This window comes from Halictus rubicundus, chromosome 2, assembly GCF_050948215.1.
Source record: "Halictus rubicundus isolate RS-2024b chromosome 2, iyHalRubi1_principal, whole genome shotgun sequence".
Taxonomy (NCBI): Eukaryota; Metazoa; Arthropoda; class Insecta; order Hymenoptera; family Halictidae; genus Halictus; species Halictus rubicundus.
Genome location: NC_135150.1, coordinates 27,311,371 through 27,332,488, shown reverse-complemented (window position 1 = coordinate 27,332,488; position 21,118 = coordinate 27,311,371). Strand labels below are relative to the sequence as shown.

Here is a 21,118-nt window from a genome sequence, read left to right as displayed (position 1 = left end):
TGGAATGGTGTTTTCAAACGCGCAAGAAAGTAGTCCACATTCTGACGAGTTCGAAGATCACAGTCAAGGTCATGCATAAAAGGATGGAAATTCTTCTCCAAAATGGATGCTTTCAGAGTCACTTCTCTCGTTCGAGAAGCTTATTTTTAAATTACAACTCCCTTTTTCATAAAATGTTTTCGTGTTCTAAACAAGACCGTTTCATGCGAATATGTGTCTCGTCGCATTATGGCAAATTGACACAATTTTGTGTCCACTTAAGATGACCACATACTCTACTTAAGATTGTAAATATGAAGAATTACTCACAGCAAATTTATTTCTTTGAGTATATAGTATGAAAACAATGGCTAAACATTTTTTACTTTTTTTACAGAGTAATGTAAAATGCGCTTTTAGTGCTCCGTAAACCTAGGATAAGGGACCCTATTACTGTGACGGTATAAATTACTGTGCCCATATTAACTATACTTATTTTTGAAGCACAATGAATACTAAAATAGAGATATATAACATTAACTGATTTTAATGAAAAAAAATTCAATATCCCTTTTATACTATTCATTGTGCTTTAAAAATAAGCATGATGAATAACAGTAATTGGGTCCCCCACAGTAACTGGTTCCCTAGTGTTAATAAAACGAAAACAAAAGTCGACGAAAATGTGTTCGTTGTGCTTCAGCGAGGACGCGGTTTTAAATTCGCGCGTGTGAGGACTGTAAACAGAATTCCCACATTATGCTAACCGCGATGACCCTCGAAACGTCAGAGCAGTACATTAGCACATCCAGATTCGTAATCAACGGGACAATTTCCGAAAGCCAGGGCGATATCGAAAAATCAAAGCGTCGATCGGGAAACAAAAGGTGTTCGTCGCTATCGAAGGATCGTGACGGTCGTTTCATAAGCAGAAACAATGGACGAGCACGGTCGTTCCTTGATTCACGTATGTGTGCGTGCGTGCCTGTGTTGCGTGTAGTATACCTAGGCCACGAGTAGGTTGCGCGTCTTGACATTGAACCCGAGAGGCAGATACACACCTTGGGTTCCAGAGACAATAAACACCTTCGTGAAACGGAACGAGAGGTTGTCCAAAGCCTCTGCGGATTAATACGCAGAAGGTAATCAACTTTCGCGATTGGGTATTCCCCGGACGGCGTCATTCGAGCGTCCACAGTCGACGGAGCTTATCTAGCAGCGACGCTGCCGGAGATTCGACGCAAATCGTTTGTGTTTTTTCTTCTTTCTTTCGCTTCTTCTTCTTCTTCTTCTTAATTTTGCGCGAGCACCGTGCGATGCAGATCTCTTGTGAATTTTTGCGGGGAATTGATAAACAGCCTTGTTGATCAATCGCTGGTGGTTATTGGCGAGCTGAGACTCGCGTTCGACAGCCAACCACGTTAGCGTGACTTTTACGGGCCACCGAAGGAATGAACAGTTATCTTCCGGTTTTAGCCAATTCTGATCGTTGTACGGGTTTTTTCGACGTGTCCGCCACGAACATATATTTTCGCAGTGGCCTTCCTGGTTGTAACGAGACTGCGGATTTCCATGCAAAATATTAGGCTTTCCCGAAAATTCGTTTCGTTTTCGATTGGCGCGTTCGACGCAAATTCGGACTAGTTTTTTCAAGTATTGAACGTGCGCATTTTAGTTTTAATGTGAAACGTGCAACCGGAATAATATTAATATTGAATTAATATTAATATTTAACATTGAATTAATATTAATATTTAATATTGAATTAATATTAATATTTAATATTGAATTAATATTAATATTTAATATTGAATTAATATTAATATTTAATATTGAATTAATATTGAATAATTTAATATCGAATTAATAGTACTACTTTATTTTGTTCCCCTCAGGGTTACAATTCAACTTTCTTCCTCGCGCCGCTCTTACCCTAACCTTAAACTATCTTAAAATTATCTTACTTTCTATGATAATATCTTATCGTATATCTTATATCTTAACCTAAAAAATGAAACTAAAAATAAACATACAAATAAAGTAACAAGAACCGCAAAACTAAATTAAAAAAGAAAAAATCAAAAAAGGAAGAGAGAGAGAGAGAGAGAGAGATAACAGACATAAAATAAAATACATAATATAAAAATAAAATAATATTGAATTACTATTAATATTTAATATTTAATATTGAATTAATATTGAATAATATTAATATTTAATATTGAATTAGTATTGAATAATTTAATATTGAATTAGTATTGAATAATTTAATATTGAATTAGTATTGAATAATTTAATATTGAATTAGTATTGAATAATTTAATATTGAATAACTTAATATTGAATTAATATTGAATAATTTAATATTGAATAATTTAATACTGAATTAATTTTGGACTAATATGGAATAATTTAATATTGAGTTAATATTAATCTTTGTACTTAAATTCGTTTGATGTCTTCGCAGTTTAGTGCCTATTATTGTGGTTCGATTTATTGAACAGTGAATAATGATTACGTAAATAAAATTGAATTGTTTCAGGCAGAATTTAGGCGGAGGAACCATGGACCGATGGAAAACACTCTGTTCAGATAACAAAACATTTATATTTTCCGGTCAGGGATGGTCCGGCTTTGCTATCTCTTCTGGACAATGGTGTAGGGCTTCTAATACGATCGCTTATCGTGTAGTTTGAAATTTTACGAAACCATGACTACTCAGAAGGATACGTTTTCTGGAGATAAGGTTCGTTTGGAAAGCCTCGTTAACGCGGCGTCTAATAGCCTGCGCGTTGTTATCGTTACTGTAGGGTTTTCAGGTATATAATATAAATCGAACGTTGACGGTGGAATGTTTAGTATGGGTTTCGTTTACCCGTGACAACTTGTGCGGGGTTAACGGACACTGTCATGTCGAAAACAGGAATTTTAACACTTATGGTCTTTCTTCTACCGCTGCATGACGCTAGAGGTAATTTTTACCAATTTTCCTCTGTAATGGATAGTCATAATATTCTTTTACATATTAGAAACTTTTATGGCACGACTACATCATTCGTAGAACTTTAATGTTCAAAATAAACGGTTAATTTCAAGTATACCTAACTTTTACAACAAAGAAAATAACCGTCTTTGTTTTGGTATAGGGTAAGGGACCCAAATACTATGGGGGTACCAATTACTGTGCCTATATTAATTATACTTATTTTTAAAGCATAATGAATATTAAAAAAGAGATATTAAATATTTTCGATTAAAATCGGTTAATATACAGGGTGCCCCAAAAATGTTGTATTTCCTTGGAATCACCCCTTACGAGGAAATACGAACACTTTTGGGACACCCTGTATATGTCATATATTTCATTTTTAATATTTGTTATGTTTTAAAGATAAGTATAATTAATATAGGCATAGTAATTGGTCCCCCAACAGTAATTAGGTCTCTTACCCTTCGTGTTATTCTTTCTGACACGCTTTAAAAGTTATAGTCAATTTGTATAAACAAAATGTACCGTGTTACTAATGACCTTTGATGTTGAAGCAACATTAAACAATTAAATTATATATATAAAACGAAAGGAAGAAATATAGCGTATAAGGGTTCCAAGTTCCAACACATTGAAATGCAATAGTTTTGGTTATTGCTCAAATGTGTATTAGTTACAAAAGTACGATATTCCAAAAATATGTGCAATGGAGTTATGTAACAATGAATAATATGCTTCTAAAGAACGAGCAATGTGAATCATTCGCGTAATTGTTTAAACCCGAGAAATTCATATGCATCATTTAATAAGCTAACGTATCATCGATTATGTTATGATCGATCGGACGTTCCTATGATTAAATGCTATGTTTTTTCACAATTGCCCGACAGTTCACGGATATTTAATGACGCACAGATTTTTCAAGATAACGTTACACTGTACTACACTACAGGAAGCATGTATTAAGTGCTATGGTAAATAGTTCTCGACATTGGTAATGAACATGGACTGAATAATTTAGAAAAAAGAAAATGGTTGAGGTTAATCATGAAAAATCTTATATTGCAAACATAATTCTTATAGATAGATTATTATTAGATAATATATTACATTCGTAACAGAGAAAATATTATGAGAATATAATAGATGAGAATGAGAATATATTTTTTACGTGTTCTATTATTATAGTGTTTTATACTTCGTTGATTTGCCCATCGAATCTGAAAAAAAACGAAATTATACGTCTGTCGTAATTTGAATTCGGCGAAAAGTCCCTCTGATTGGCAGAAAAAAACTTTCAATGCGATGACGTCGCGATTCTACGTAAAAAAGCGATATAAAAAATTTTGAGGTAATTCGCATCCGTGAATGACTTGACATTATTTATGGACAACAAATTGTGAACAGAATAGTCGAAAATCTGAGATCGTCTACTACCACGAACGAAAATTCCCATTCGCGTTTTTATTTCTTCGTGGAGTTACTTAATGCTATTAGTGACTGCTTTGTTGTAAAATATAATGAAAATGGAGTATCACCGATACAAATAGCTAACACGGAAATCGTTAAATCGCTCGAACCCGATAATTCTATTTTGAAATTACTCTAACTTTTTACTCTGATAAAAATAATCACAAAGAAGCGGAATCCTTCCTCCATTTTAACTTTAAATATACAAAACCCGAGAAATCGATGAACGAATTAGAACAATTAGAAAACTATTCGATAAACGAGAAGAAAAGCCCACAATCTAACAACTCTGATAATGATATTAAAGAAATCAACGAGAAAAATGATTAGCTAGAAAATGAAGGAAGCGGCAATTACGTGGAAAGGAATTTCAAGGGAATGCCATTGACATATGACGGAAACGGAAGTGATGCTCCGCAGTTGTGACACCGAATACAACATGAATGTCGTAAAGAATTAAAAAGTATTTCGTTAATGATAATTTAATGGTTTACATGTTGGAATGTGTTTTGATAACTGAAATTTTATAAACATATGTACAGCTGACATTAATATAGTAGTTTAGCAGCGAAGAAAATTGTCATGAAAATTTACAATTCGATTTATTTGTACTAATTATACAAATGTTAAAATAAGAATCGCACAATTTATGCATGTAAACGTTTCTTTGTGGACAATCCAATGAGTAAGATCGTTTGACATTGACATAGATAAAGTGTAAATAGAAACTATTAGCATAAATAAAACTGCATATCCATAAATTTGGTAGAACTCTTTTCGTAGAACACTATTTTTTGTTTGTTAATAAAATAGCAATCCATAATTTTATTGTGATATCTCTTTTCCTTAGGTTTTTAGAATCGCATCAACTTCTTGATTTTTAGTGTCAGTTTATTATGTTATTAAATTATATCGATGTATTGTATTATTATTAATAGCTTATTATTGTTAGTAATTTTCAGTTTTCATTCTTAAGTTTTCTATTTTGCCTCCTTTGAAGTATTCCTTCGAGTGAATTGTAAAACCGAGAATTTCAATGCGCAGTATTTCACTGAGATCAATGATCGTGGCATTGTTTAAAATAATGTAATCCAGCGTGGATTCGCGTTCGCGAAATGCACCGTGCAAAATCGGTTCTCCCCGAAAAATCACATTTCTTTTCGGGCGGACGAGTCATCGCATGATTGCGGCTCTATTCATCGAGAAGTATTGCGCAAACGGACACACGAGGAATATCAATAAGGAGTTCAAGGTCGTTCGTACTTCTTGAAAAAGGGCGGAGGATAGTCGTGCTGAAGCCAGAACTCTGTTAGTCATGGCAAAGAGCAGTCTCTTCGTCGTGTCACTCTGTGTCGCGTGTATAGTCGCGTGGGCAGGTAAAAATAACATTTTTACTATCAAATCCGAAACTTCTGTTGTGCAACTGTCCAAACAATTTGGTTCTCCGAGTTATCCAACGTTTCCACGCTGTTCGAAAAATCGCTTCCCGCAAACGTGAACGTGCGAGATACAACTTTGTAAGGAAGTGTCTATTAGGAAGGAAAATAACAAAAATGTTTAACGAATGTGCAACAAAAAGAAACACTGGCGAAATGCAGTTCGCGGATGTTTCATTCATTAGTATTTCTTCGACACGTGCTGCTGAAAAATTGAATCTTCGAACAACGAGTTTCTTTAATCCATCCAGCATTTATAACTTGCGTGAAAATCATTCGAGATCGACAATAAGATTGTTAACAGTCTAGAAAAAATAAGTGGTGTCTAACAAAATCTTTTTCATCGGACCGCACTGAATATTCAATTATATTTGTTACTGGTTCCATGACAGGTATACGAATATTTTTTGAAAATAATATTTGATGAGAAAGTAAATAATAATAAATATTACAATAGTGCGCGGTGTCATTGAAAACATCCAACAAAATTAGCAAAATGAGATTCTTAAAATATAATTTATAAATTGATCATGGACCATAAACAATCCATAATTTTTTTATGAAGAATTGATGTTTGAAAATTGAAAATGTACACTTAGCGATACTTTGGCAAGCTTTATCCACCACGCGGGTAAAAAATATATTTTCCGGTTTACTAATTTGATCACCCGCTGTACCAACGATAGTAAGAATAGATATTTTACTGCAGTGTCCAATGTCCCTTAATTTTTGCTGATTTTTCAATAACAACAACAACAAATCGCGCGCGTTCTTTTATTTCGACTGGATTCTTTCGAACAGAATGAAGAAAGATGATGACACGCGTTCAGAGAAAATACCGTGTCCCCTATATGTCAGTTAAAAACGTTTCTCGCTCCCCAGATGATCGCGTTCCTCTTGGAGAAGACGAACGACGATGGAATACACCACCGGAGCTCATACCGGAGGAAGTCATCAAGGGGTCTAACGCGAAGAGCGGACGATCGTTGTCTATTCCGATTACGGCGAATATAAACTTGAACACCGGGAACAATGCGCATTCTTTAGGCTTTCAAGTAGGCCCCGAAGGTCTCAGCTACTCCGAGAGCAACAGCTTCAACCATCCGTACGTCTCTATAATCGGGAAAACCGTGTGTGCGTCGGTAATTATCAAAGTGCTCCGAGTAATAAATCTAGAACATCTCTATTTGACACGTTACATATTAAATTTATTTTTATATTACCAATTATCTGCATAATCTCGTCAGCTCATGACGAAAAATATTCTTATATAAGGACGAAAAGTTGAGGCGCGTGAAACCATTTTTCGCCTATTTTTGTCGGTAACGTGGCGCTCTACCTTATCGCGAATCTACGGAGTTTTCCAGACTGCGAACTTTTATGCAAAATAAGAATCGCTTGACTCGATCGTAAAAAGTAGAAGTTGGAAGAACGTCTATTTCTTCTTTTAATAATTAAAAAAAAATTGACATGAAATACGAGAAATATTACGATTTAAATGACACTTTAATAATCCCCGACGCATTTACTAAAGAAACATGAAAATTCATATAGTATTTCTTCCCGTTCAAGGACCTTGGACGTTAATAATTTATTATCCTTTAATCGAGTGTATCTTGAGAAAGAATTTCTGAAGAGGAGGTATTCAATGATATTTTTTGAATTGTGTTGCTAATAATACTGAATTTCTGTAGCCTCCTTTCACAAAGTCAAGCAGCATCACTGGCCGTAGGACCATCGGGCATTTCCGGTTCAACAGCCCAAGCCGTGGGCCAACAGTACCCTATCTATAGTAACCAGGGACATGCTAACAGCCAATCGCTTAGCGTCAACGCGGCTGCTTCTTCGTCAGCTTCGGTACAAAATGGACAAATAGCCACGTCCGCAGCTTCTTCTGTCAGCTCTTCGCAATCCTCTGCCTCGTCGAACGCAGGAAACACTGGGCGCGGTCAGGGAACGAAGATTAGGTTCCCGGAACAAAATAATAGATACCCTGTGTGGACCAACATTCGTCCAAACAACAATAATGGTAAGTCGTTGCTGGATTGAGAAACTTATGCATTTCCGACAGAAATTATATTAGGCTTTGACAGGTACGAAACTGTTAAAAAAATTCGTTGTTTTGCTGAAATGCAAACTTCATGGTCAACCCAATAGTATGTCACATTATTTTAATCAATGAAACTAATCAATGACGAACATTATAGGTCGGAGACCCCCTACTCAGCCGAAACTGGAAATCGACGTAAAACCAAACAGAGGACACCGAGTGCAAAATGGCGGGCCTATAGTATTAGAAATCACATCGCATCCAACGCAACAGCCGCAGAGGAGACCGATGGTGCACGTTCGAAAATGGCACCCTAGCGATAATGCACGCTTCGATGACAAATAGCTTCGAAGAAAATTTAGGAACGAAATAGTTGAAAATGTTTTACATGAAATTAACGTTAGAAAATGTTGTCTGTGATTCCCGTAGCTTTCAGTTCATTTCTGACTGGAGTTCTCGCGAAAGTACTATTTATTTAAAATATTCGAACGTCAGCTCGCTGTGATGGACGCAATTTTAATTGTAAATGCTCGACAGAGATTTATTGTTCATTTATCATATTGTACATTACATGAAACTGCAAGCAGGATTTCTGAAACATTGAGTCTATCCTCTGATGTAAATAGTCATAAATAAAATACGTTTTCAAGTTATTCGATGGTTTATTTGAACTCCAAATGATACCATACTGTACATCATAGAGACTCTACGGCATCTATGGCGCTGCCTGTTCCACCATCGTCCGGATTCTCTACAGATATCTCACCGGAGTCAACTTTATGCATGTACTCCACCAGGTCTACAACACGGTGTGCGTAACCATATTCGTTGTCATACCTGCGAAGATTTCCAAATTAGAACATTTTCAGTCATTCGATTTTTAATCGTTGACAGAAGGACGCACATTATTCTTTTATATTCCTTGAAATAATAAAATTAAACTGAATATATAGTAATTAAATGAAGAAAATTCGAAATAATAAAATTAAGAGTGGTTGAAGAAACTGGAAAGAAAATAACAGGGGAAAGGGGAGAGAAATAATTAAAGTGAATAAAAGTAGTATTAAAAGTAGCATATAGTAAGCTTCGTTGCGCGACGGGGCTGCGCGCTAGATGAAAGAGAGGGAGTGGGAGAAGCAGGCGTTTGAGGGGCCCCTACCGTGCCCATCACTGACATAGTAGCTATAACTCTAAGCATAAATGAATGACATTATAACGAGTGATGTAATGATTGTGCAAGATAACGGAGCAGTTATTGAAATCAGAGTTCCATTTTTTACAGGGGGCTGACAATGCTATTTTATAAAGTTTAAAGAAATAAAATTATTTTGAAAGAAACGTGTACAATTCGTACAGTGCGACCCAAAATATTTCGAAATTACCAGGCAACCACTTTGATGAATGTGCTCGTCTGAGGAATGCCAGCTTTCGAGTCGAATATACACGAGTAACTGGTGTTCATGAAATCGGATGACACGCAGTCGTCGTCTGTGTAACCGATGATGTTCTTGAAGGAAACTTCCGAAGCCGTTCTCATTGCGTCCTTTACTTCCTCGTACGTAGTCGGTGTGTTCACTCTGAAATCGAACGTCGAGAAAATAAATCGTCAAATTGTAAATTTCCATATGTTGAGATTTGATTGATTTATGTGGTGACCTTACGTTACCTGAAAGTCATGTCGCACAAAGACACATTCGGGACCGGTACTCTGAAGGCTATTGCAGAAATTTTGCCCTTCAGATCGGGAATAATTTTGTCCAACGATTTCGCGGCTCCCGAGGATGTTGGAATGATATTTTGGACACCTCCTCTGCCATCCCTCCACAACTAAAAATGCATCGTGACACTATCGAATTGTAATTAGACTGCAGATCTTAACGGAGAACAAAAATGTTCTGCATAACAATTTTTGTGATTTTCTGCATAATGATTTTTCCGATTTTTTGGGGGGGGGGGGGGTTTTGCATTTTTTACGACCACAGTTTGCAACAAAAAAATCTGAAAAAATTCTCAAAAATGCGCCTCAGGATCTAAGATATGCCACATTTTTTTCAGAATTTTAGGAAGCATCAAAGTGTGGAAAATGGGCGGAAAAGCGCGAAATTCAATTTACCCTGTAACTACCCTTACGGGCAAGCTAGGGGGTTGAAATTTTACTCAGAGGGGTTTTTCTTGGTCAGCTTTCGAATGGTTCATTAATCATTGAGAAACCTCTAAGGGCAGTTTTGACCATTTTAGTCGACTAGTCCCTTTTACACATTTTTGTCACAAATATATAAAATTCACAGTACTTTTCCTCTCTCTATAGGGCCGTCCAAAATTCTCTGCGACGGCGTCAAGGCGTGAACGCTGCTGATCATCACCTCGAGGACTTCGAAGTTGTCGTGCATAACTTTAATAAGCGGCGCTGCACAATTGGTGGTGCAGGAGGCAGTTGATACTATTTTACTTTTCGATGGGTCGTAGCAAGCTTGATTCACGCCGAAAACGATCATGGGTGCGTCAACAGAAGGCGCAGTAATAACCACTCTTTTAGCTCCGCCGTCCATGTGTAGCTAATAAAAAGTCACGAACACTATGCTGACATATTGCTCATAAAACGGAATCTTATAAGTGTGCATGGATATACGTGCATATAAATTATTCGCCACGTGTCCCAAAAAATAAAAAATAATAAAGCAGGATAAGGGGAAATAATTTTCATAGGATTTTTAATAAGAATTTGAATAAGATAGCAGGTAAAAATTTTAATTCCTTACTCCTGCTTTGTCCAAGGTATTGAATACTCCGGTAGCTTCAATTACATAAACAACTCCAGCATCTCTCCATTTTATTTTGCTTGGATTTTTTTCTTGCGACGTGGAGATTTTCTTATCTTTAATAAGAACAACCGTTGTGAACAATTATTTATTTTTTATTAAATTGTCTGTGGCCAAAAGTAAAACTAACATGAATGTAAGTAGGAGACAGATAATTTTATATAATTGTATTACCTGTATCTAATATAAAATTTAACATTTGAATACAATTAGAAGAACGAAAAATTATGATTATATTGCTAAATGCAAGGCAATAAATATTGCCTAATATAGAATTTAGCATTTGGATCAAAGAAATGCTATTAAAAGAAAGGAAATGATTATGTAGTTACATTAAGACAAGTTAAGATCATGTAATTAGATGTAAGGCAGTTCATTAAAATTTTTTGTAAAATGTGGATACCTGCGATAACAATATTTCCGTCTTCGCACTCCAATCTTAACGGATATGATCCATGAGACGAGTCGTATTTGAACAAATATATCATATAATCGGTTGTAATATAAGGATCGTTGATTAGTTTAACCTATTAAAATATGTCATTTGTATTTGCTCAGTATAGAAGACGTATGGATTTTAAATAGTTAGTATTACTTCGATACTCTTTTCTATGCACGCACGCAGACACATTCTTCCTATTCTACCAAATCCATTAATTCCTACAGTCGCCATAACGTTAATATTAAATTGTTAATTGTTAAATTACATACAGGATACGTATCTCGTTTACTTCAGTTGCCACAAACATTGCGTAATCAATAACACGAATTTGCTTGCGGAATTGTTTATGGAGTGAAAACAATTTTGTACCGTGAATTTTCATAGCTATAATACTTTAACAATTACTACTATACGGATATGGTAATTAGAACATGAAAGTTAATTTAATTTTCTAGTTTATCGAATATTACCCGCGCGTCTCGGAATATTTAGGATTTAACGTTATCCTCGCTCTGAATGAGAATCGTAAATTCCGTGTTGTTGTTTTTCTGTGTAAATAAGATGTTCTTACGCACAGTCATTGTAGAATACAGTGTCATTGGCGATGAGAACCGAAAATCAACAATCTAGAGGACAGATTTTGACTGAAACCATTAATTGATCGCCAGTCTCGTATTTGCAGCAAAGGGAGCCGGTTCATCATGATCAGAGAGGTGCCGGGGTAAACCTCGCCGAGAAGTTAACATTTACTTCAAGAATTTCAATGGTGAGTAATTTAACATATTTTATCAAGTTTCATTGCAGTAGAAGCAGCCTAATTTTAATGTAAATTTAATCGAATCGAATTTAATTTGATATATCAGTTCAATTCAATTGAATTTAATTCAATGCAAGTTCAGTCGAATTAGATTTAATTTAGTACAAGTTCCAATCAATTGAATAAAAGACCAACTGAATTTAATTAAATTTAATATCAACCCAATTTAATTAAATTTAATTTGATATCAGTCCAATTCAATTAAATTAAATTTGATATCAGCCTAATTTAATCAAATTTAATTTTATATCAGTCCAATTCAATTAAATTTACTTTGATATCAGTCCAATTCAATTAAATTAAATTTGATATCAGCCTAATTTAATCAAATTTAATTTTATATCAGTCCAATTCAATTAAATTTACTTTGATATCAGTCCAATTTAATTAAATTTAACGTAATGCAAGTTCAGTTGAGTTAAATTCAGTCTAATTACATTTGATTTCATGTAACTAAGTTTTATGTAATCGTCCTGAAAGAGCGTGGTGAATTTAATTAATCTAATTAATCTAATATAATTATTTTAAAGGAAGATGAAAATTTGCACGATATTTGAACGCATTGGATTAAACATGAAACGTGTTTTAAACATGGAACAACGACTGCACGAGGCGAAAGTGAAGAAAAAATGCAAGTATGTCCAAAAAATAAACATAAAAGTTAATCAATTTACAAGTAGTATTATATCGAAATCATTCGTTGCGAACTGTTGTGAATTTCAGAATGATTACTTTAAATGTTTCGGCCCGGGACTGGACTGTTTTAAACAAATAAATACCATCATCCATCGAGAGCATTGAACAGGAAGGACGAGAACTTGAAAATTGTTTTAAAAATCTGGCAGGCACGAGAGCTTCGGGGAATAATTATTCACGTTTGTACATATTATAAATTGCATTGAAATTTAACATGACGAGACGAAAAGAGGAAAAAAATGGTGTATTGTCGTCAAGGGTCGCTTACACACGCGTCATCTAAATAAGCATTACTTCGAGAAATATTTATAATTCTGTTATAAATTAATATGGACATTACTTTCTCTCACATAAGAGGAATTAACAATGTATGCGACACCGTTACATAGATCGGCTTCGTTAGAAATCAAAATATCGTTTTACATGAGAATAGACCGAGCGTTAATTTTCTTTCAATTCTTCAAATAAAGGATATTTCTGTGTTTCAACGAAGAGGGATTTGCCAAGATGTCGCATTTATATTCATATTTCTGCATATTCGAGAGAAAAAAGAAATCAGAATCGAACGTATAAAATATTTCTCGAAGTAAGTCATTTCCACGTTTCCGAAATCGTCATTGAAACAGGGCAATGATTTACGATTTCGGATTAGTAGAAATCAATATTTACTCCACGGTATTTACATTTTCCGATGGCGTGTGTGTGTGTGTGTGTCGTAAATGGAACGAAGACGTCTCCGGGAAATCTAAGAAATTTGTGATCGCGTAAGAATTTATGACTGCTTCAGATATAAATCAAAATCTGTGGCTAACCTAAAACATTTAATTCGAGAAAGAGTTATCCGTTGTTTTTAAACTGCTAGTTATTAATTAACATGTATGCGATGTGTTCGATGTAGGGCGTAGGCGATCGAATAACTCTGCACTTTGATGGCGGCGTCGTGAAATATTTGTAGTATCGAAATGGACGTAAACTCTTCACCGGTTATAGTAGGAAATCATCGATCATCAGGGGCCCTTTTTTCGCTTCGGCGATTTCCGCTTTGTTAAGGATCATTGATGAGGAGGTGACTTCGCTATTTAATTCGTGAACTACGCGTTCGTATGTACTCGCACAAAATACTTTTAAATTTGTTTGAATTAATCATATATTTGTTAGAGTTTTCCCTTCGCACTTTTTTTAGTTCGTTAAAATAACAGTTCTGTCACATTCGCTTTCATTGATTTTTAGAAACAGGGAGTGTACGCACTGATTCGAAAGTGTTTGAGGATAGATAGAACACGAAATAGAAAAATAGAAAATATTTCTTTATTTGTTGCCGGTTTTGAATCAGTTTCTAGAAGGTACATTCTTAATAAATTGTAAACGAATTTTCAAACAGCTGCGCGAGATCTTCTTCGGATTGTTCTCGTGGCGCTAATTTCGTGATGCGATGCTGCGAAATAAAAAAACAAAATTAATTAAGCGGAGACATGTGTAATCGTAAGATTTAATGTATTATGTGTAAGCCTATAGTTGCGCAAATCCGGATAATGAAACGTGTTTAGAAAAGTACGTACTTTTAAGGCCACAATTATGAATTCGTCATATGTAAAAGTATAGATCTGTTAGCGATATGTCGAATTTATTCAATTGTAATAAATTGCAAATGGTGATCAGTAAATCACTATTCTAAATTCGGTTTTCGGTTTATTTCCTATCCCGAAAAATATAATGTGAAAAATTATTGTTGAATCTCACCTGTGGCAATGTACCCTGAACCAGAGTCGGAATGTCTTCCTTCTTGAATCCCAATTTCGTCAGACCGTTTTCGACTTTCATCGTGTGCATGTACTCTTTCACAGTGTCGGCCAATATTTTGCCAGCGTCTTCCCTCTTGGCTCTGTTGATTTCGGCGCCGAGCAGCTCTGCAGCTTCCAAATGCCTTTCCGGGCATGCACTTCCGGTGAACGAAAACACAGCCGGTGCTGATATAACTACCGAAAGACCGTGAGGCACTATGGGATGGTCTTTCGCGTAGCCCTGCAATTTCATTACGTAACGTTAGAATTCTACGCAAAATAAACATCGTTTGCATTAATTCTCTAAATACAGTAACTTCATAAACAGTTATTTCTCTTCTTAATCATTTCAATTAGTTACAAACACTGCAACGGTATTTTTATTATTAGATTGCGGATCGCCACGCAGAATTAATATCGTCCATGTTAATTCTGAGAAACGGAAGTTAAATAAAAGTGAATTTTCTGCTTTGTTAAATAATTTTAGTAAGTCGTAGTTAATAGAAAAATTGCCTTACATTCTTTTAATTGTTTCTGTAATTTCGTATTTGATTTTATTTGGCTGAGTGCGTGTATGGTTCATGTTAATTGTGAGAATCGGAAGTTAAATAAAAGTGAATTTTCTGTTTTGTTAAATAATTTTAGTAAGTCGTAGTTAATAGAAAAATTGCCTTACATTCTTTTAATTGTTTCTGTAATTTCGTATTTGATTTTATTTGGCTGAGTGCCTGTCTGGTGCCAGCGCCATTTTAATTGAATACTAACTTCCAAGAGGCGACGTTTTAGAGAAATAATACTATTTTTAAATTTATGAAATGTTCGTTGGAATTTTTGAGTAAATGCGCACAAAGTGCTTCCGTTCCTCTTGGACCGGTTTCTTGGTTGTTTATTCATAGGTAGTGTACACGGGCGTTTCAGAGTTTCGATTAAAAAACCGATATACGGTTTCCACTTAAACTGCGAGAACTTTTAAAGGAGTTACCTCCGGTTGGAAACTTCGCACGTTTCCGCTAATAGGGTAAGAGAGCCCGTGGCACAGGTGCACGCCAGCATTACCGAACCCAACACCCGCCATAGTACTTGCAAGATGCATGTTGCTTCTTGCTTCGAGGTCGTCTTGGTTGTAAACTGCTCTAGCGAAGTATCTGAAAACGAGAAAATAGAGATAAGCACTGTATTAATAAAATGTCCAAGAGAACTTTCAACTTCACTTTCAAACGATATCAAATTTTCTATTTAAAAAAAAATAGAAAAAATTTTGTTCTACTATTGCTTGTATAATTTATATAATAAATATCCATCGCCTTTCAAAACTAAAGAAAGAAATATTTGTAATTTTCCTCTTCTTTTTTATTCTTCTAAACTTTTTCAGTCTTATTTGAGATTTTTTGTTTTACTATTATTAAAATCGATTATTTATAAGACGCCTTAGTTAGTACGACCTTACCAAGTAAATTCGACGTGAAATAGTTATTGACTAATTCCGTGCATTTGTCAACAAATTTTGTAATTTTTCTAATATTATTCATTTCTTTATTTTACTATTACAAAAAATGCCTTTGTAAGAAATTCGAAAAATTAATTCAATATAAAATAATTATTAAATATAATTTCGTGCGTATGTGAATAAATTTTGTAATTTTTCCAGTCTCAAGGAAGTTTACGATGAAGAGAAACGTTTGTTCAATGTTGTGTCTGTTTTTTGGCTTGCAGCTATAAGAAATTATGCTTACTTGCGCATGGTTTGGAGAGCATATTTCGACCACACGTCGCTGACAGGATTGCTGCCCTGATAAGCAGGCCTGAGAATAGGATTCGTAGGGCATGGTGTCCTCTCCGAGTATGGCACCGCGGTGAAAGATTCAAGGGCGTGACAAAGGACATCGAAACCGGAATAAGCGCAGACCCTTTCTGGCATAGTCAGCGTGTGCTGCGGATCGATCAATCCTAAAGTAGGTTTCAAAGCTCTGCACTCAAAGAGAAAAATGCACGTTATGAAATTGTTAGGTGTTCACAAATTGCATATAAACATATTCCACCAATTATAGCTCTAACAATCTAATTGACTCTTAAAATCCACTCAAAGATGTTAATGGCCTACTTTGAAGCGACATTAAAAATTGAATAAGACATTTTGCATGTGATTGAAGAACTGTCAAGAATTTAGTAAAGAATATATCATGACCAAAGAAAATATCTAGGTGCCTACATTGCCAACAGTAGATTCAGTTATCAATTCGACGTGGCAGAAAATGTTTTACCTATTGGCGATACCAGTCTTCGCTTTGAGCGGTCGGTAATCGAAGATAGAGACACCTGTCGTTTCCGAGCCGGTACCGGAAGTTGTCGGTACAGCAACCAGCGGTTTCAATGGCACCCGAACCGGTTTACCTTTGCCGATAGGTGCGTTCACGTAGTCCAAGAAATCTGCGTTTGGATCGCAGCTGTAAAGATTCGCCGCTTTACAAGTGTCCATCACTGAACCACCGCCGACCTATGGCCAAATTAAATATAAATTAATCATTTCGGTAGATCTCGTAGTGCTAACTAATTAAAATTAACACTGGAACTGCGGGATCCCAAATCTTTAAATCGGAGATTATTGAAATCGTGAAGTTGCATCCATGAGAAATTGTTCAATGAACTTATTTCTCGAGACACGAGTTTTGCACTCTGCATGCCTCACAAGAAGATGCTTCACTATTGGCTGATGAGGTCACACATGCTACGTGGCGTGTAACGTCAAAGCCTAAATATTGGGACTATGGGAGCATGAATGGTGGGGATAGACAGAGTGAGCACGGGTCCCTTTTCTTCTTGTGAGGCACGAACAGTACATCTTACACAAGTTTCACTTATTTTTGTTCACAGAAGCGATCGGCGTTATTAACAACAATTGTTAGTTGCTTGATAACGAAGCTTCCACCTTACACTACAGTCTAGTTCACTTCAGAAATACTAAATTGATATCTAGAGGTGTTAATTTTATAGCAAAGCTTTCTATAAATCTGAATTAATGCATTCTTGTCATTTTTATAGAGTAATGAAAAATGGTCGCCTATAGTGCTCCGTAAATTTAGTGTTTTTAACACTGTTCGCTTCAGACGTAATTTCTCAAAATTGTCGGTATACTTTGGTATGCTATATTATTGTTCAGAGCATCTCACCGCTATAAAAGCGTCGAAGTTCCCATGCTTGGCACAATCGATGGCATCTTGGAGGCTTTGTTCTGTCGGTTCGACGCGTACCCTATCGAAAACCTCGAATTCGATGCCAGCTTTCACGAGACTGTCCATGGCGGTTTTAACTGGTGACAAATTCACCAGGTTCGGATCCGTCATTAAGCATGCCTTCTTCGTGCCCATGTTTTGCATATCCATACCCAGCTCTCTGGTGACACCGACGCCATATCGTATCGTCGAACAGGCCATCTGTAATCACCTTCAACGTTGTAATATTAATTTAATAAAGAATTTAACGTAACACAAAATTTAACTCAATATACTATTACAACGAAATCAGTAAATATTACATGTAAATTGTTCTTGTTAGTAAAGAATTGTTGCTACCCTTTCAAAATAATATTGAAAAGTATATTGCTTCTGAGAAGCTAAACTCTTTGAATTATACTTGACAAATCGTTCTGACTTTTGAACCCACCAGTAATCCTAAATTTCCGATTTTTATCGTATGTTTCTTTGAAAAAATGTTACACATTGAAACGTCTGTAAACACACTGGAAAATTTGTTCATAGTTGAATCTACCACTCCTAAAGCTTTTTTACAAAAATGTAACAGTCATATCTTTTAAACAACTTGTAGTCGACAGTACTAAAAAACAAACTTTTGACTAGCATTGACCAAAAGACTACTTATAAAAATATGGCTGTGTAATTAACATTGGGTTTACGGGATCCGTCAAAATGACGAGTTCTAATATTTTTAATTTAAAATTATTAAGATTCTAAGGATGCATACGTGAGAAATTATTTAGCAAATTTATTTCTTTGGGTATATATTATTTTAAAAATATTGCTAAAAATGTAGGTAATAATGTGGGTAATAAAGTTGTGGGTAATAAGTTCTTGTTATTTTTATAAAGTACTGCAAACTAGTCACTTTTAGTGCTGTGTAAACCTAGCGTTAACAGACGTGTTCCGAAAACCCAGTTTGCAAGAATTATTTGCAAGCAGATACCCGAGTTAGATTGCTATGGAGTTGTAAACACAACGAATTTCAAAACATCCTTATCTGAGTATACAGATTGTGTTTTGCAATCTTACGGTTGACGACAAACGCGGATAACGGCAATTTCGTTACGAGAAGTTATTATTGTTTCGCGTTTACAATCGAATGTTGCAAATTTGATCGATGCATACCTCGAACGCATATTCTTTCTGCGGCATAGCGTTTGCAGCTGTGCTACGAGCTTTAGCCAGATCGTGCATGGTTGTGCCCTCTACGTGTGCATGTGCTGGACATTTGCATCTATAAAAAATATTTTTGAATAAAACATTACGAAATATTATCGACGAGCATTACACCGTATTATCAGAATTCAAGATTAAGCGATGTCTCACTAATGAATTTTGCAATGTGTTTATAATTCGCAATTGTAAAAACAAGTGGAATATGTTTCACTGTAAAAAAAAAAACACGTTTTAACAAGAGATTTTTATTAAAATATTTCCAAAAGCCCCGGTTTCACTATACATAGTTTTTGTTGGTGAAAGATTCAAATGAATGAATGAGTTATGGTGCCTCTAAAAAATAATGTTTCGGAATACTTAAAAAAAGTCATTATAAGTTTATAAATATTTATATAGATGTCCAATTAGCATTTCCGATGCTTTATGTAATATGTTTTTACAGTGAAAAATATGTTTCCAAACTTTTCAGGAATTATTGTTATTGTTACATTAGCTAGAAACATTATTCTAATGTAATAACTAGACTGCGGATTTTATGCATTTATGACAAAAATTAGTAGGTGTAACATTAAGCAGCACAAACATTAGAAAAATTTAGACATACTATTATATTATTTTAAATCTGCTAAACATAACAAGAAAGAAAATCTATTTGACTTTTCCTTGCAATTCAGGTGAAAAATTTTTATTTTTCATAGAGATTCGTAGTCTAGTGATAACAAAGCACAGTTTTATTTTGATTGTTACATAGATGTATGGAACTGTCTCGGTTGCGAACGAACAGGAAATATTTCGGATAATAAAATAACAATGTACACTTGATAATAATTGCTAAAAATAAACACATCGGAAATATTTGTTGATACCTGTGGTTTTCTATAGTTATCAATACGGTACTCATTCTCGGGAATGTATTCAGCTTGTAAACGTCATAGCTCTGCAAATATGTTGTTAAATAGGCAATGTTTACTTACGATTGGGAGGAGATGACTTGCAACAGTTCCAGGACACGCTTTCGGGAGTACATTGTGCGATACTGGGAAATGTAACGATGACAGAAATCGATGATTTGGAGAAAAGTTGATGACCAGAACGTGCGTGATACAGTCGTTGATATCTCGTGCTCCGTTTCACGACGACTGGTCGCGCTGGTCCCTCTTTTAACTCTTGTTATCCACGCATGTTGATGAGATAGTTCCACATGTACGAGGCAAACAGTGCCGTATCAATTTTCATAATAACTTGCGCATTGGGTGTTGCACGAAAATTACGTCCGAGCACCAAACCTTTTCTGCACATCACTAAAACATTTGTGTATCCTCAAACATGTGAAAATAACATTTACAACAGTTCAAGTTTTCAGTAAAACAATAAATCTTATCAAATGTATTTCTTATTATTTAAAGCGTCTGGAGAAATTAAATAAATGACTGGTCGTTCTAAATTATTATGAAGGCTCGTTCAGGAGACTTATACTGAATATAAAAACGTTATTACAAAAAAGAAAACAAATACATTAGGTTACATTACAATTAAAAAATTTGTATGTTTTAATAATCAAAATTCTCGAGTCTACTCTATTTACCTGATTCTAATGCTTTCCCTATTACACTAATATCAGTATTGTAAGGCGTACGCACACTAATTTGCAGTGATAAAGTAGGAAAAAATGTGAAAAACGTTCCCAGCAGCGTTTTATCTCTTTCGTTTATTATTTACGATTGCATACTGTGCTTGCAACATGTAGTTCGAAAAGTCTACGGACAGGCAAGCAAGCAATCGAGTTAAGAATATGTGTCGTCAATCATTATGTCACGCTTCAATCGCGAGGATTAGAGTTCAAAATCTTGCGCGCTTTCTAACTTGGAAAATCTTCCATTTGGGGCGGAAGTATTGATCAATGATCAATATCGTCAACGTAGGAGAACAATCGATAAGATAAATTCTTTAAGTCGATTTAAAAACACAGCGGCATTAAGGGAAAGCTTTACGAGACAAACGGATCCTGGATTTTTATAATTGTTGCAAAGTACAATAATCGACAAATGAGTAAATTGCAACAAGGAATTACAATTTTAGAAATTTACCATTATTGGAATACAGAGAACTGTTGTAAAGAAGCGAATCGGTTTGAAAAATCGTAGGTAGTTTATACCGGTAATTATGTTATTATTGTTTGTAGTGAGTTTGTGATTTTAATCGCAAATTT

At 35.1% G+C, this 21,118-nt stretch overlaps 3 protein-coding genes and 1 long non-coding RNA gene across 6 annotated transcripts; 2 read left to right on the top strand and 2 right to left on the bottom strand.

The window, feature by feature from the left end:
• Positions 1–2,707: 2,707 nt before the first annotated feature.
• Positions 2,708–8,499, top strand: LOC143365782 (uncharacterized). 2 transcript variants are annotated; one of them, XM_076806284.1, is made up of 4 exons: positions 2,708–2,950; positions 6,757–6,979; positions 7,569–7,903; positions 8,082–8,499. In XM_076806284.1, exons 1-4 carry the CDS (start codon positions 2,890–2,892, stop codon positions 8,267–8,269), a joined length of 807 nt encoding a protein of 268 aa, XP_076662399.1. In that variant the 5' UTR covers positions 2,708–2,889; the 3' UTR covers positions 8,270–8,499. The 2 variants fall into 2 exon arrangements, with proteins under 2 accessions (XP_076662399.1, XP_076662398.1); XM_076806283.1 differs by lacking the exon at positions 2,708–2,950 and adding an exon at positions 5,582–5,814 and having other exon boundaries at positions 8,082–8,498.
• Positions 8,500–8,601: 102 nt separating this feature from the next.
• Positions 8,602–11,650, bottom strand: LOC143365781 (glyceraldehyde-3-phosphate dehydrogenase). The gene is made up of 7 exons (XM_076806282.1): positions 11,339–11,650; positions 11,147–11,270; positions 10,684–10,799; positions 10,216–10,479; positions 9,591–9,751; positions 9,307–9,501; positions 8,602–8,761 (listed from the first exon to the last, which is right to left on the bottom strand). The coding sequence occupies exons 1-7, from the start codon at positions 11,414–11,416 to the stop codon at positions 8,620–8,622; spliced, it is 1,080 nt and encodes a 359-aa protein (XP_076662397.1). The 5' UTR covers positions 11,417–11,650; the 3' UTR covers positions 8,602–8,619.
• Positions 11,651–11,829: 179 nt separating this feature from the next.
• Positions 11,830–14,373, top strand: LOC143365780 (uncharacterized). Its single transcript, XR_013084588.1, has 3 exons — positions 11,830–11,951; positions 12,533–12,637; positions 12,726–14,373. It is a non-coding gene; the product is annotated as an uncharacterized LOC143365780 (long non-coding RNA).
• On the bottom strand, positions 13,987–20,129 carry LOC143365779 (putative hydroxyacid-oxoacid transhydrogenase, mitochondrial). Of its 2 annotated transcripts, XM_076806279.1 has the most exons (8): positions 19,884–20,129; positions 18,859–18,967; positions 17,647–17,910; positions 16,741–16,973; positions 16,213–16,446; positions 15,462–15,624; positions 14,439–14,720; positions 13,987–14,133 (listed from the first exon to the last, which is right to left on the bottom strand). In XM_076806279.1, exons 1-8 carry the CDS (start codon positions 19,934–19,936, stop codon positions 14,050–14,052), a joined length of 1,422 nt encoding a protein of 473 aa, XP_076662394.1. In that variant the 5' UTR covers positions 19,937–20,129; the 3' UTR covers positions 13,987–14,049. The 2 variants fall into 2 exon arrangements, with proteins under 2 accessions (XP_076662394.1, XP_076662395.1); XM_076806280.1 differs by lacking the exon at positions 19,884–20,129 and having other exon boundaries at positions 17,647–17,920.
• Positions 20,130–21,118: the final 989 nt, after the last annotated feature.

Coding starts and splice junctions, on each gene's coding strand:
- LOC143365782 (XM_076806284.1), top strand. CDS start 2,890: ATGTCGAAAACAGGAATTTTAACACTTATGGTCTTTCTTCTACCGCTG. Junction 6,980..7,568: donor AGCAACAGCTTCAACCATCC/GTACGTCTCTAT, acceptor GAATTTCTGTAG/CCTCCTTTCACAAAGTCAAG. Junction 7,904..8,081: donor TCGTCCAAACAACAATAATG/GTAAGTCGTTGC, acceptor CGAACATTATAG/GTCGGAGACCCCCTACTCAG.
- LOC143365781 (XM_076806282.1), bottom strand. CDS start 11,416: ATGGCGACTGTAGGAATTAATGGATTTGGTAGAATAGGAAGAATGTGT. Junction 10,480..10,683: donor ATACCTTGGACAAAGCAGGA/GTAAGGAATTAA, acceptor ACTTTTTATTAG/CTACACATGGACGGCGGAGC. Junction 9,502..9,590: donor TTGTGCGACATGACTTTCAG/GTAACGTAAGGT, acceptor GTTCGATTTCAG/AGTGAACACACCGACTACGT.
- LOC143365779 (XM_076806279.1), bottom strand. CDS start 19,936: ATGTACTCCCGAAAGCGTGTCCTGGAACTGTTGCAAGTCATCTCCTCC. Junction 16,974..17,646: donor ACTTCGACGCTTTTATAGCG/GTGAGATGCTCT, acceptor ATTTGGCCATAG/GTCGGCGGTGGTTCAGTGAT. Junction 16,447..16,740: donor AAGACTGGTATCGCCAATAG/GTAAAACATTTT, acceptor CTTTGAGTGCAG/AGCTTTGAAACCTACTTTAG.